We start from the raw sequence: 13,117 nt of genomic DNA on the forward strand, positions 1-13,117 counted from the left end.
GGTTGTGGTCTTTTCCCCAGTATCGGTTTCCGTGAATGTCATGGCACCAGCCCTGGTGCCTGAGACCTCGGTACAGGGCCGAATATAGTTTGGTCTTTTGTATTTTTTTCAGGTTGCTTTATTTCCATAACATTTTCTTGATATGTCCACTCTAGCCACATTTGAAACATTTCACATGTGTCAGGGATTTAGAGCTAGAATTTTCATAAGAATCTTCTTTGACATTAGTACTTGGGACTTTATCGTGCTCAGACCACTTTTCAACATACTTTTGTCTTCATGGAGCTCTCTGATCATCTGTTTCAGCGGAACCAGCATATGCTCTACTGATTCTGATACTTTCTTCATTTCTTTCTCATTTCCTCCGGATTAAATTAGTTATAATCACCCTTACACTGTTTTTCTGCATGATCCAAGGCTTCCAATTCACAATGGGACTTGTAAGCTAGCCAGGAACAAGTTCCATCAAGTGTTGCTGATTTGATATATTATTTTGTCTGATTGGCCAACTTGCCTTTGGTAGACACGTGCTGACAAACATGGATCAGGACTTGCACCAATTATACTACTTACTGCACCATGGAGCAAGTTATATGTGTGGTTGCTATGCTCAACTGTTGCTACTGCGCAAACTGTCAAGGTCGAAAACACGGGAAAAGTGTTATAATCTTATTTTCTTACAAGAGAATCTGTGTCTTCCATTTTACTATTTTGCACAATTTTAACATGGTGCCAAGATATTATAGTATGCTGCATGCTCATCAGATGCACGCAACTCGTACGACTGTGCATCAGGGCAATGGCACTTCCACTAATGCATGTGACCCTTCAACCAGCACTATGGCGCACTGTACCTTATTTTGTTCCTGTGCCTCAACATTTCTAGTACTTGTTGCTCAATGGCTAATACCATCATGAACAGTGCACATGGCTGCCTCTAATTTGTCATCAATGCATTCCATCAGGCCATCTCTTAGCTTCACTGGTAGCCCAGGCATCCAGCACACACCTCTCCCTTGATACCTGATGCATGATGGGGTCAAAATAACAAAGTCCGCACTAGATGCAAGAGCAAAAGTTAGTGAGGGACTCTAAAACATGAATAAGTATATGCTATAGCTAGATATACTAAACATTGAGAAGACTAAGGAGCAAAGCTGTTTAATGGCTGGAAACTCATTTTATAATCGCACTGTGAATAATTGTTAGCAAAGAGCTCTTTCTACTGAAATTGATTCCTTTTCGCTATAAATTACCGGCAAGATTATTTTAAAATGTACTCAAAGACGTGTACCTCATTGTACTTGCAAAACACTGCATCTTATATCACCGCTTTTTGCACAACAAAACTAGATTCCCATTTTCAAAAACCAGACCCATTTAGTTTGTAAAAAATATTGCTGCTATGATTTCATTGCAAGTAATAGTAAAACATCTGCTTATCCTTGAGAAAATCTCTGTTTAAGAATAATAAGTTCACAACAAACTTTGGAAGTCGCTTCTCCATAGTGAAACATGTCTATAAAACAAAGCTTTTCATTTCCCATGCACTCTATTTGCTTGGCTGCCTTTCTATCTTTGTTAAAATTTTTGAATGACTAGTATAATTTATTGTAGTATATGTTACTTACTTACATAATATTTATAACGGTGTTCAAGTGGTCCACTGAAATGAGTTAACCTGACACATGACCATGACATACTAGCACTTGTGCAGGTAGGATTTGCATGCCTATAAACTTTTATTTATTCCATTTGATTTAATACAAAAGATGTAATTAACATAGTAACACAAAACATGTCTGCATTTAATAGGTTGTAACAATACAACAAATACATATGCAATTCAAACTGCAGTTGGTAGTTAATTAGGATCTCGAAGAAAGGCTCACAGACATAACTATGATGGTAGACTGACATTTTTCACACTTGAGTACCAAAGGATATATCGTATTTATCTTAAGTACACTGAAACTGAATGAAAAAAAGTACTAAAACACAAACTTCACATGACGAAACCTTTTTAATTGGTATTCATGCATAAGTGACATATTCATTGACTGAGTTTTCATCAAATAATAAATCAAATAATCAAATACAGTTTACTGAAAATTCTTTTGGTAAAGGCAATGTAACAAAAATTAGGACCTATTCAAAGCTTACAATTTCATGACATTGATTCCAGTATTCAGGAAGTAAACAACATTTTTAACAATAAAATGAGTGAAGTACCAAGGTTTCATAGAATAAATGTTATTACAATTGTCTTCATGTTCAACAAATTCTTTTATACTTTTCTAGAAAATAAAAATGGGATTCATGCTGACTGCATTATAAGAGGATAAAAGAAACCTGAAAGCAAATGTTTTATCAAAAGCACCCATAAGACTAACTGTAAACACAAGATCATATAATGTCAACACATTTACATGTATTTTTCATGGACATTAATTTTCATTGTTTTAAAAAGATATTGTTCATATGGTTTTAAAATTCATGAAAATTAGTACTGCATGAACAGTGAGTAATTCTGACAAAAGTCATCAAATACAAAATAGTAAATTGAAAATAAAGCATATATATTTAACAAAAATGGGGTACAACTCTAGAAAACTCATTGAAGTGTGGAAACATAATAGTATGCACATTTTCAAGTAATGTTAATAGTGTCTTCTTAGTTTGAACACAGACTGTGGAAAGACATTGGAGTAATTTCATCTGTATTTCAGGATGTGCAACAGACCTGCCACCCCTCAGTAAGGCAGATGATTTTTTTTCCGTACATTTGACCACTTTTCAATAACCAAATATACTGCTATTTTAAAGTTAGAAAACATATATTTTAAAACATCAGAATTTGAAACTGATGCAGTGACAGTAAACATTATGTTCAACTTAAAAGTTGGGAAGTACAAGTAGACCATATTTAAATAAAGTAAAGTTCCGTACACTTTAGTTCCAAACCCTATGCAGTTTAATGGCTTGTTGCTACCTCTGAATTTGATGTATGTAGCTTTTTTTAGTTTTTGTAGGGTTTAACGCCATTTTTCAGCACACCATAGGCTATACATGGCGGCCAGTATTAATGGTGGAGGAAGAACCCGGGAAATCCCTGGAAAGAACCACCGACCCTCAAGAAGCTACTGGCAAGTGAATTTGATGTAATTTATGGAATAACTTTTCCATTTCACATGACGACAGTGATCATATCTCCCACCATGAGACATACTCAATCCAACATGTGATATTCAATATGTAACTGTATCCCTTCCTGCTTTTATTTACAAGAACCTGAATATTTATATGTATTATTCTGTACTAATTACTAAACCTTTTTAAGAAGCTTACTTTCCATTTTGTCTTCAACAAGTACATTCATGCCAACTCCTTGGAGGTATAAACGTAAATATTGCTATTACACATGGCACAAAAGCATAATCAGGGTGTAAAAAAAGTGTAATCTATGTATTACATCCCAGAATTACAGCAAGTAAGAAAAAGATACATTTTGCTACAAACCTGGTTCTGCAGCTGGTCAAAATTATTGTCACAAAGGACAAAATCCATATGGATTAGAACCAGAATACAAACAGCAAATATACTGAAAAATTACCTATAATCAGCACTCACTTCAGCTAGTCTACATGTGTAACTTTTGCTGAATGTTCATGAAATGGAATTCTGCAATGATCATGGTCAGGTGTTCAGAGTGCTGTATTACATTACTCTCATATTATTCTTTTAAAGTTTGCAAAGCAATGTTGATTTGACATTTTTTCTGATCCAACATGTCTTGAAGTTTGAAAAGTCTTTCATCTGGTGCCATTTTCTTTTTTTCTTTTTAAAGTATAGACTGGTCCGCTAACTAACTAGCCTATCAACATAATGAATCTGTGAGGGAAAGTTCACATTTGACGAAACCCGTCTGATTTCTTGGAAATGGGTCATATAAAATTCTATAAACAGCAAATAATGAAAGTACTCTAGCACTATTCTTAAGCAGCAGTCATCCTTTTAAGAATATTCTCAAATTTATATGAGTGGAATTAAAGAGATGATAATAACTACGACAAAAACAACTTTATTGCTTTATTTTACTCTTTTCTAATCAACCAAAAATGCCTAATCCATATACAGGCCAGTGTACAATGTAATCTAGTGGAAAAAAAACATAATGATTATGCCAAAAGCATAATGGTTGGCATGTACGCAAATATCGCTTGCTAGATGCCATTTGTAAAAATTCTATAATCAACAGTTTGATCATGCAGATGCTTTGCATGAAAAAATGTGCAGTTCAAAGCATCTGAGGTACTACTGTAAGGTTAGTCTGGTTCCCTTACTAACTCTACTAAATCTAATACAAACCCCAGATCCAAATCAAACATAAACAAGAGTAATATCCAGATTTTACCGCAATATATCATATTTCCGGAGTTTTTGCTTCTATTTTGTAAGTCTGAATCTTCATGGTCATTTTTGTAAGACTTAGAGCAAAATCATATGGGTTGGAAGGTCTGTGTATGTACGTGACAAACGGCTCATAAAGAATGATTGACTCTATTTCCATTGATTCACAAGTTGTCTAATTATGTACTGTATACACATACCCCAACTTCCTTGGCTTTTTCTTCAGTCACAAAATGCTAGGTTGTACTCTGAAAAATACATGTGGCATGTATTGGCTTTCTGAAAACAAAATTCCACAGATGAAAGCCATCAAAAAATGCTGCAATCTTTTAAAAGTCTCATTGCCATCCCCCAACCCCATCTTCCTAAGGTATGCATTCAGGATCTGAAACCTTCAATGTCATCTAATCATCTTCATGAAACATCAAACTAAATATGATCCTCTCTTTTCAATCAGCGCACATGAAATTAAGGTTACATGGTGATTTCCTCTAACTTAGAGAAAATATGACTGTTTGACCCAACTCCATCTTCTCAAACCTTCATATTCATCTAGCCTTGTGAAACAACATACCAAGTTTGATGACCTTCCTATGTTGGCATAAAGAATGTTCAGCTAACAAGGAAAACTGACTGAAAGACGGCCATGATAAATAACGTATCAGCAAAAGAGCAGATATCACCCATAGTCATCAAGCTCTCTCCATTCCTCAAAAGCCATAAGACTACAAAGATTTTGCCAAAATTAATTGCTTCACCTAACTATTATGCAAAATAAAGTTTCACTATAAAGATATATAACTTAAACTTATTTTACTTAATCTGCACAACAAACTCTAACACCTTATTCTCTCTCTCTCTCTCTCTCTCTCTCTCTGTATGTGCCTCCTAACGCTGTTATATTTTCTCAAGCTCAAGTCACTTGCAATAGAATGAAAATTTCTGCAACGCCTCATTTCTCCAGTTTTAAACTTCAAGCTATTGAATAAAAAATCCCATTTTAGAAATAAATAACATATGGGCAAATTAACTGATTATTACTCAATAATGAATTGCTAGAGTAGACTACCAACTCCCAACACTAATTCCTCAGATCGTAATTAACCAGCAATTAGAAATAACTGCCTACCCATGCAACCTGAAAACAGCTCTTTGCAGAAAATATTAAGTAGCTTGTCAAGAACCTTGCTATTTATTTCAATTTAGCTGGCTTGAGGTCAAGCAGGTTCTGAAAGTTAGTTTCAAGTACTAAATTGTTAATTAGCCAAAAAAATTCTAAGCCCATTTTTTTTTAAATTTCAACATTAATGCAGCAAACAACTGTACCAGTTGCAATTCAATGATGGACAGTCTGCAAAGGCACCATAGGCAGTTCAAATGTGAGTTGAACTGCTGTCATATTAACAGGTGGAGAAAGAGGAATTGCAAGCAATCATTAAGAGTTTGGAAAGATCTGATAAAATGGATCAACAGATGAGGATTCTGACATTTTGTCTGGGCACAAAGTCATTTCACATTAGTGAATTCATAACTTAAAAGACATCCAAAATCCAAATTTTCTACTGGGTCATTTGTCCACCATTTAATTTTCTACAGTTGTTCTTTGCCACTAACAATAATTTTAGAAAAAGCAAAGAGTGGCAGGTAATGATTTTCTCTAAATTGGTAATTTGATGTGGTGTCTGAGTTGATGGAAATGACAATCTGGAGACAATGTGGTGTCTGAGTTGAGGGAAACGATAATCTGGAGGCAATGTGGTGTCTGCGTTGATGGAAACAAAAATCTGGAGGCAATCTAGTGTCTGAGTTGATGGACATGACAATCTGGAGGCAATGTGGCATCTGAATTGGTGGAAATGACAATTTGGAGGCAATGTAGTGTCTGAGTTGATGGAAACAACAATCTGGAGGCAATATGGTGTCTGAGTTTATGGACACGATAATCTGGAGGCAATGTGGTGTCTGAGTTGATGGAAATGACAATCTGGTGGCAATGTGGTGTCTGAGTTGATGGACATGAAAGCTGGAGGCAATGTAGTGTCTGAGTTGATGGAAACAACAATCTGGAGGCAATGTGGTATCTGAGTTGACGAATACGACAATCTGGAGGCAATGTGGTGTCTGAGTTGAGGAAAACAACAATCTGGAGGCAAATACTATAGTTGGTAGAGTTGTTAAAAACTTTTAACATATTATAGTCTATATCATATCATACCAATGAAGTGGGAGCTAAATGCTTTTCTATCAGGCACACCAAGGAAGCTGACCCATGCTGGCCTGGGTGGGTACTGAACCTAAGACTCTTGGATTAACAAGTATGTTGCTCTATCAACTGAGTTACTGCTGTTCTTGGCAAACACTGATCCCACTAATCTTCCATAATCCAATCTATAGTTCTTCCTCCTTCCTAAGGGGAAGGGAGAACAAAAGGTAAATTATCTGGGACTAACAAAAACCATATTTTATCATTGATAGTTTCTACATATTAAAGCTTTGTGACCTCTAATACTCATGAAGTCTAAGATATAATAAACAATAAACTAGTTTCATTTGTAAAATTTACTTCTGTGCAAAATAAAAGAAGAAAAAAGAAACCTGGAGTCAGAGTCTTGTTGTGTATGTGCTACCTCAGATTTTTAATCCCTTCTCTCTCTGTCTCTCGAAAAGAGCAATCAAGTATTAGTTTGTTCGAAATATGATGAAGTTATAGAGAAGATATTATTATAAACTTAATTTAGCACTTTGTGACCAAAAAATTTCAAACTTTATGTAATCTAACCTTAATTAGTCTTGGCAGAAGGAATCCAGTGTCGTGTCTCCTGTACAGTTCTTTCCATTGGTCCTTAACAAATTGCCAAGCCAAATCACGCCCTTTCACTGACCCTGTCACACCAGCTATCACAAACACGGTGTCCTGTGACCTCACCTTGTCCTAGCAAAAGCATGAAAATAATGTGTGCTAAAATTCTTAACTGATAGTTATATCCATATTTTTTCCTTGTTGGTAGAGGGCATTAGCAAATGCAAGACAATGCTTGATGGATGGAGAAATTTCTAATCTTTTAGGATAGGACTTTTTCAAATTTTAAAATGCCAACTTGTAATTATCACAATTATCATTACACATAAATCAAACGCATTGAGAACTGAATATCTGCAATAACACATAGTATTATTACAAGGCTATATTTGTTTAGGACGAATGCTATATTTATTTTACGAAATTACCAAGGCAATTTTCCAACATTTTATAATGGCAAATATTTATTTTGGAGATCTATTTTTAATAATAAATAAAACCTCATCTCTTTAACAAATTTTTTAGGCTTCCCCACACCCACCTCCATAATCCACTGTCATACTTTACTTGATGTTAAATCGTAAAAAAAAAGATATATTCTAGCCAGTCAAAGGCTGCATCTGTCTATTCCAAGTCTGATTTTCAAGTTTGGAGGAACATTTATTACAGCAAACCGAGAAAGGCTACATGATGCAGCAGCCTGGTGAGATCACGGGATAAATACCGTAAACCAGAAAAGCTGGAGGTAAGAATGGTGTCTGCCAACCTGTGCTGAACAAGTCATTTAACAATCCACAAAGTTACGGAAAATTTATATACGATTTGGGGTAGTTTTGTCTGAATGTGTTTTGTCATAATGCCTGGGATAACTTTGCCCTTAATTTAATATGTATTCAGAGCTCGCAATGTATCACTGCTCATAGCAGCCATTATAGTGAAACAGCCTTACGAAGCACATGTTACAAATAAATTCTGCAGCTACAAAATAAAATTGGGTCCATGATTACGCCCAGCTTCATTTTAATAAAGAGCCTTACAGTGACATTGTGCCATTTCTCAGCACAATATAGATTATCCATGGGGGTCAGTATAACTAGCGGAGGAAGAACCTAGAAAAACCACGGTAAGAACCACTGACCCATGGAAAGCTACTTGCAAGCTTTCTTTCATACCCACATTTGCCAAGCCTGAGACTCAAACCTTGGTGAACAGAGGTGAGATGGCAGTGATTTGTAAAGGTGAGCACTTTAGACTACTTGGCCACCCAGGACTGTGTAATATTCATCTCATTGGCAAGAAATATTTTGCACAATCAGATTATTTTTAAAGAGGTTTTGCTAGTATATCTAACATGGATCTTACATTGGTGGGGGAAAAATTCCGTATGCACGAGTTTATTCATGTCTGTCATGAATATAAACCACAAAGAAGTAACTAATATACGGTGACTTACAGACATGGCAAATTCCAAGACTCTCTTAATCAAGTTTTCGTCCTTCACTGCTCCAAGAAGTAGACGGCTTATCCTAACCTTACCTTCTCTTCCTGCATGCTGGCATCATCATACAGCTAAAAATGAAAGAAAATAAAATCTTGTATACTGGTGGAAAATTGGACATTATATATACCCAGATGCAAGATAAATTCAGCTGAATAGACCCATATCTGCTATTTCTTAATACAATGGCAGATCTGGGTCTATGTAGCTCATTAGGAGAAATCAGTAGAACAAACAGCACAGATCCTGATCAACTGATTGCAGATCAGAGTCTATGTTGTTTGCTGTTGGACTCAACTTATAAGTGAGTATGGTAGATATCTGCAACCCTCTATTTTTAAGACCAACCCTTGAAACAAGTAAATCTTCTGCAAACTTGTGGTATAATAAAAATGCAGTTGCTTAAATATAATTTTATTTTTTAAACGGGTTATATTTTTTATTTGCAAACATTTCTTCTCTAATTCAGTTTTAGTTGTCGTCACGTGTATAAAAGCCATGACAAATTTGTCAAGCCATGGGTCTTGAGCTATTCAGCTAGGCATGGAATACAATTCACCAAAGTGTGTACTCAAACACACAACTATCAGCTTCCAAGGCAATTCATTGATGCTACATGCTAATAACTCTTAACTCACAACTATCAGCTTCCAAGGCAATTCACTGATGCTACATTCTAGTAACTCAAACACACAACTATCACCTTCCAAGGCAATTCATTGATGTTACATTCTAATAACACGAACACACAACTATCAGGTTCCAAGGCAATTCATTCATGCTACATTCTAATAACTCAAACACACAACTATCAGGTTCCAAAGCAATTCGTTGACTCTACATACTCAACAACTCAAACCCACAACTATCATGTTCCTGATTTACTGGGTGAACAATTTTTCCAGGAATTCAAGATAAGACCATTTTCATTTAGGATCAACCAGATAGCATCAGAAGTTTACTGATGAAAACCCCATGATGACATAACCATCCAGTTAGGAGAAGCTGGCCACTAGGATGGTTATATTGTGGGTCTACTGTAATCATTTTTCTTTAGGACCAATAGACACACTGATAACTCCTCTAATATAAATGCTGTGTCGAAAAGATTTTACATTTTGAACAAGATTCTCAAGCATTTTGGATGTCAGTTCAATTTAATTTTGGACCAGCAAGACAATGTAAGAAGTCTTCTGGTGTTAACCCCATGTTGATATGACTTTCCATTTCTTTTGAGTAACAATAACAAAATTTTCAAGGTGGCTGCTTTCATGGCCTTTTTTGATATCAGTTGTGTACCATTTTCATTTTCAATAGGATAATTAGACACCACAAGCAGACTAGCACCATGCTGATACACCACTCCAGTAGTCTATGGTACTAACAAAGGTCATCCATCAAGTACTGTGTCTCTTTTATGAAATGAACATTTAACATTAATAAAAACAAAATTTCTTGTCACTGGAGTGTAAATTATACATTATAAAGGCCTCCTTTTGTAACAAGGTAGTAGTACTTAGCAGAAGCATCCCCTCATAAAGTTTCATGATTTCAGGGCACGAACACAAATTTAATCAGAGTCACTAACATCTGAATATACAGGTCACAGTGACCTTTGTGTTGCAACAGTGTGGTACTAACATAGATGCACTGTTTATGCTTGAATTATAAAACCTAAGTATTTAGGTTTCATAATTCAAGTACGAACAGTGCCTAAACAATGACCTTCAAACATAAATTGAATCAAGTCAGTGAAGTGTGAAATAAGGGGTCACAGTCACAGTAATCTACATTTGTGATAACGGTGTATAACTTACTCGGATGTATCCCCTTCCCAAGTTTAATGATTATAGTGACAATAGTATGTACACAGAGCAGACATGCCATCTCTGACGAGACCACATCAGTAAGGCAGTTATTTTTTTCCCATAAGTGTGACCAGTTTTCAGTAAGGTGTAATACAATACCATAAACTGCTATTGCAATGCTGGAAAATTTACTTATAAAAATAGAAGTTTGGTATTCAAAACATGCAGCGACGGTAAACATATGTTGAACTGAAAGTGTGTAGAGTACATACAGACATTATTTACCACTAGTACAGTTGTACAAACTCCAGTTCCAAACCCTATGCTGCTCAATGACTTGTTGCTATCTCTCAACTTGATGTAATTCTTGGAAATGTTTTACATTTCACATGATGACAGCAATTATATCCCCAGCCACAGAACATACTTAAACTGACATGCGATGTCCAATAAATGCAATTCTGTTCCTTCCTCTTTTTATATCTGAATATCCTTTTTTATTCTTCTGTGCTGATTACTAACACTATTTAAGAGGTTTATTTTCCTTTTCGTCTTCAACATGCGTCGCATCTGGATGCCATTTTAAATATTCTATAATCAACAGTTTGAACATGCAGACGCTTTGCATTAAAAGAAATAGGTGCGGTTTAAAGCATCTAAGGTATTTCTGTAAAGTTAGTCTGGTTCCCTGACTAACTCCACTAATCTGATATGAAACCCAGATCCAAATCATGCACGGATGAACCAGTTATCCATCAAAATCATAAGGGTTGGCAGGTCTGCAGAGAGTACAATGAACTATATGGTCATGACCTGAAACAAAAACTTAACCTGGTATAGAGTCAGGTATGTTCCAAGTTAGCCCCCTCTAGTTAACAGAGGCAAGATAAAAAAAAACTATTTGGTCGACAAAGAATATGACTCATTCTATACCCACCTTAAGCATTTTGTTGAATGTATCCTCAACTCCATTTGACAACACTGTACCATAGACCTGAAGAAGAAGAAAAAACATGAAAAAAACAATTTGGCTAATTCTAAATTTTGACTTAACTTCGAAAATGCAAATCACTGATATTTTCTTAGTTTCTAAATAAATTACAAAGTCCCTGACAGTTGGACTAATGGCCTGTGAAAAAAGACATTCTACAAAAATTACACTACATATATAACTGGCTTTCTTTATTCATCTAATCATTATTTTACTGTAATTACCACCACCACATTTTTCATCATTATCATTTTCACAATTATAATCATTACCAACATCTTCATAATCAACATCATCATCATTACCACCACCACAAATTTCGTTTTTACCATTGTTACTATCATCAATTTAATCATCACCCACCACTGGTCACATAGTTGCCATCACCATCATATCACAAACTTACTGTTAGGTTTATTTAAGAACAGTAGCCCTTCATTTATGCAACAACAATTAGCTAACCCATGGGAAGCTACTGGCAGGCTTTCTCACATACCCACATTGGCCAAGCCCAATTATCGAACCCACGTGGACAGGGGTAACTTGGAAGTGATTGGTAAAGGCAAGCGCTTTAGACCACCTGTCCATCCAAGGCCCCAAGATGTTAGAAATATGAAACTGTACAAACTAACTGAGTCTTAATTATCCATATACCAAGATGTTTTCGCCCACACTGCATACAAAAATGGCATAGATCCAAAAAGTTTACTCACATAGAAAAATTTTTAAACTGCAAAACTTACCTGAAACTGTAATCAATCATCTACATATGCCTATAAACATGTCCACTAAATTTGTGTTTGTCTATCTCTACTTGTTTTGCTTAATCAAAGCGGTAAGTTTTTAAAAGTTTGAAACAGTGTACAAACATTTATATACAGCTTAAATATACAGTCAAGTTATGTCAATATTAATACAAAAATGCATACTAAATTCACTACCAACCATTTCGATTACAAATGATAACTAGATGTATGTCCAAGAAAGTCTAGTTACAAAGAAAGGTTTCAAAATGCCTGAAAATCTATCTAGATCATGGGTTAAAAAATACAGATCAGCCTAACAAAATTCATAAGTGTATTGGAAGTAGTTTTTGCTATAAAATTATGCCAAGAAGATTTTGGTCAAAAACGTTTAGGACCAAAAAAGTTCAAAATTGATGTAAAATGGTTTACATGAGCATACCATCATTCCAGCCAACTTCAGCTTATCTACATTATATGGAGTTTGCACAATTTTGATAAAAAGCTTGTTGGGATGGACAGAAGGACAAATTGTATCATGGAAAAACATGACCAAATTAAAACAATCCCAATGCAAGCAGCTGGGACATAACAGGCTATGCACATCCCAATGCACATGTGTGTGTATGTGTGTGTGTGTGTGTGTGTGTGTGTGATTTAGCTTTAACAACTTTTCAGTCATATCGCTACGATGTCTGCAGTGTGACACACAGGCGTCCTAGTGGTTACTCTAGAGTTTGGAGAACCTTCTTCAACATATAGAGAAACAAAAGATGAATTAGAAATTTTTTTTCTTGAGGTCACCCATTTGAAGAAAAAAAAACTTTGTGTAAGGTCCGTTGATCCCGGCCTTACTATATTCTATAT

General features: G+C 35.4%; 1 protein-coding gene across 4 annotated transcripts in view; it reads right to left on the bottom strand.

Annotated features, from left to right (window-relative positions):
- Window positions 1–11,509, bottom strand: part of LOC149789984 (puromycin-sensitive aminopeptidase-like) — a 36,481-nt gene extending 24,972 nt beyond the window's left edge. For 2 of the 4 annotated variants that reach the window (XM_089972066.1, XM_089972067.1), the window contains exons 1-4: window positions 10,802–11,055; window positions 8,664–8,779; window positions 7,190–7,342; window positions 4,611–4,658 (exon numbers count right to left, since the gene is read on the bottom strand). In XM_089972066.1, coding sequence (XP_089828192.1) covers window positions 4,647–4,658; window positions 7,190–7,342; window positions 8,664–8,669 — 171 coding nt within the window. In that variant the 5' untranslated portion in view covers window positions 8,670–8,779; window positions 10,802–11,055 and the 3' untranslated portion in view covers window positions 4,611–4,646. Of the gene's footprint in view, window positions 1–2,025; window positions 4,659–7,189; window positions 7,343–8,663; window positions 8,780–10,801; window positions 11,056–11,453 lie in introns of those variants that run through there. The other 2 variants (XR_016423781.1, XM_089972065.1) reach the window with 2 other exon arrangements.
- Window positions 11,510–13,117: the final 1,608 nt, after the last annotated feature.

The sequence above is a fragment of the Sinohyriopsis cumingii genome, chromosome 10 (assembly GCF_028554795.1).
Source record: "Sinohyriopsis cumingii isolate HCF-2022 chromosome 10, ASM2855479v2, whole genome shotgun sequence".
NCBI classification, from domain to species: domain Eukaryota; kingdom Metazoa; phylum Mollusca; class Bivalvia; order Unionida; family Unionidae; genus Sinohyriopsis; species Sinohyriopsis cumingii.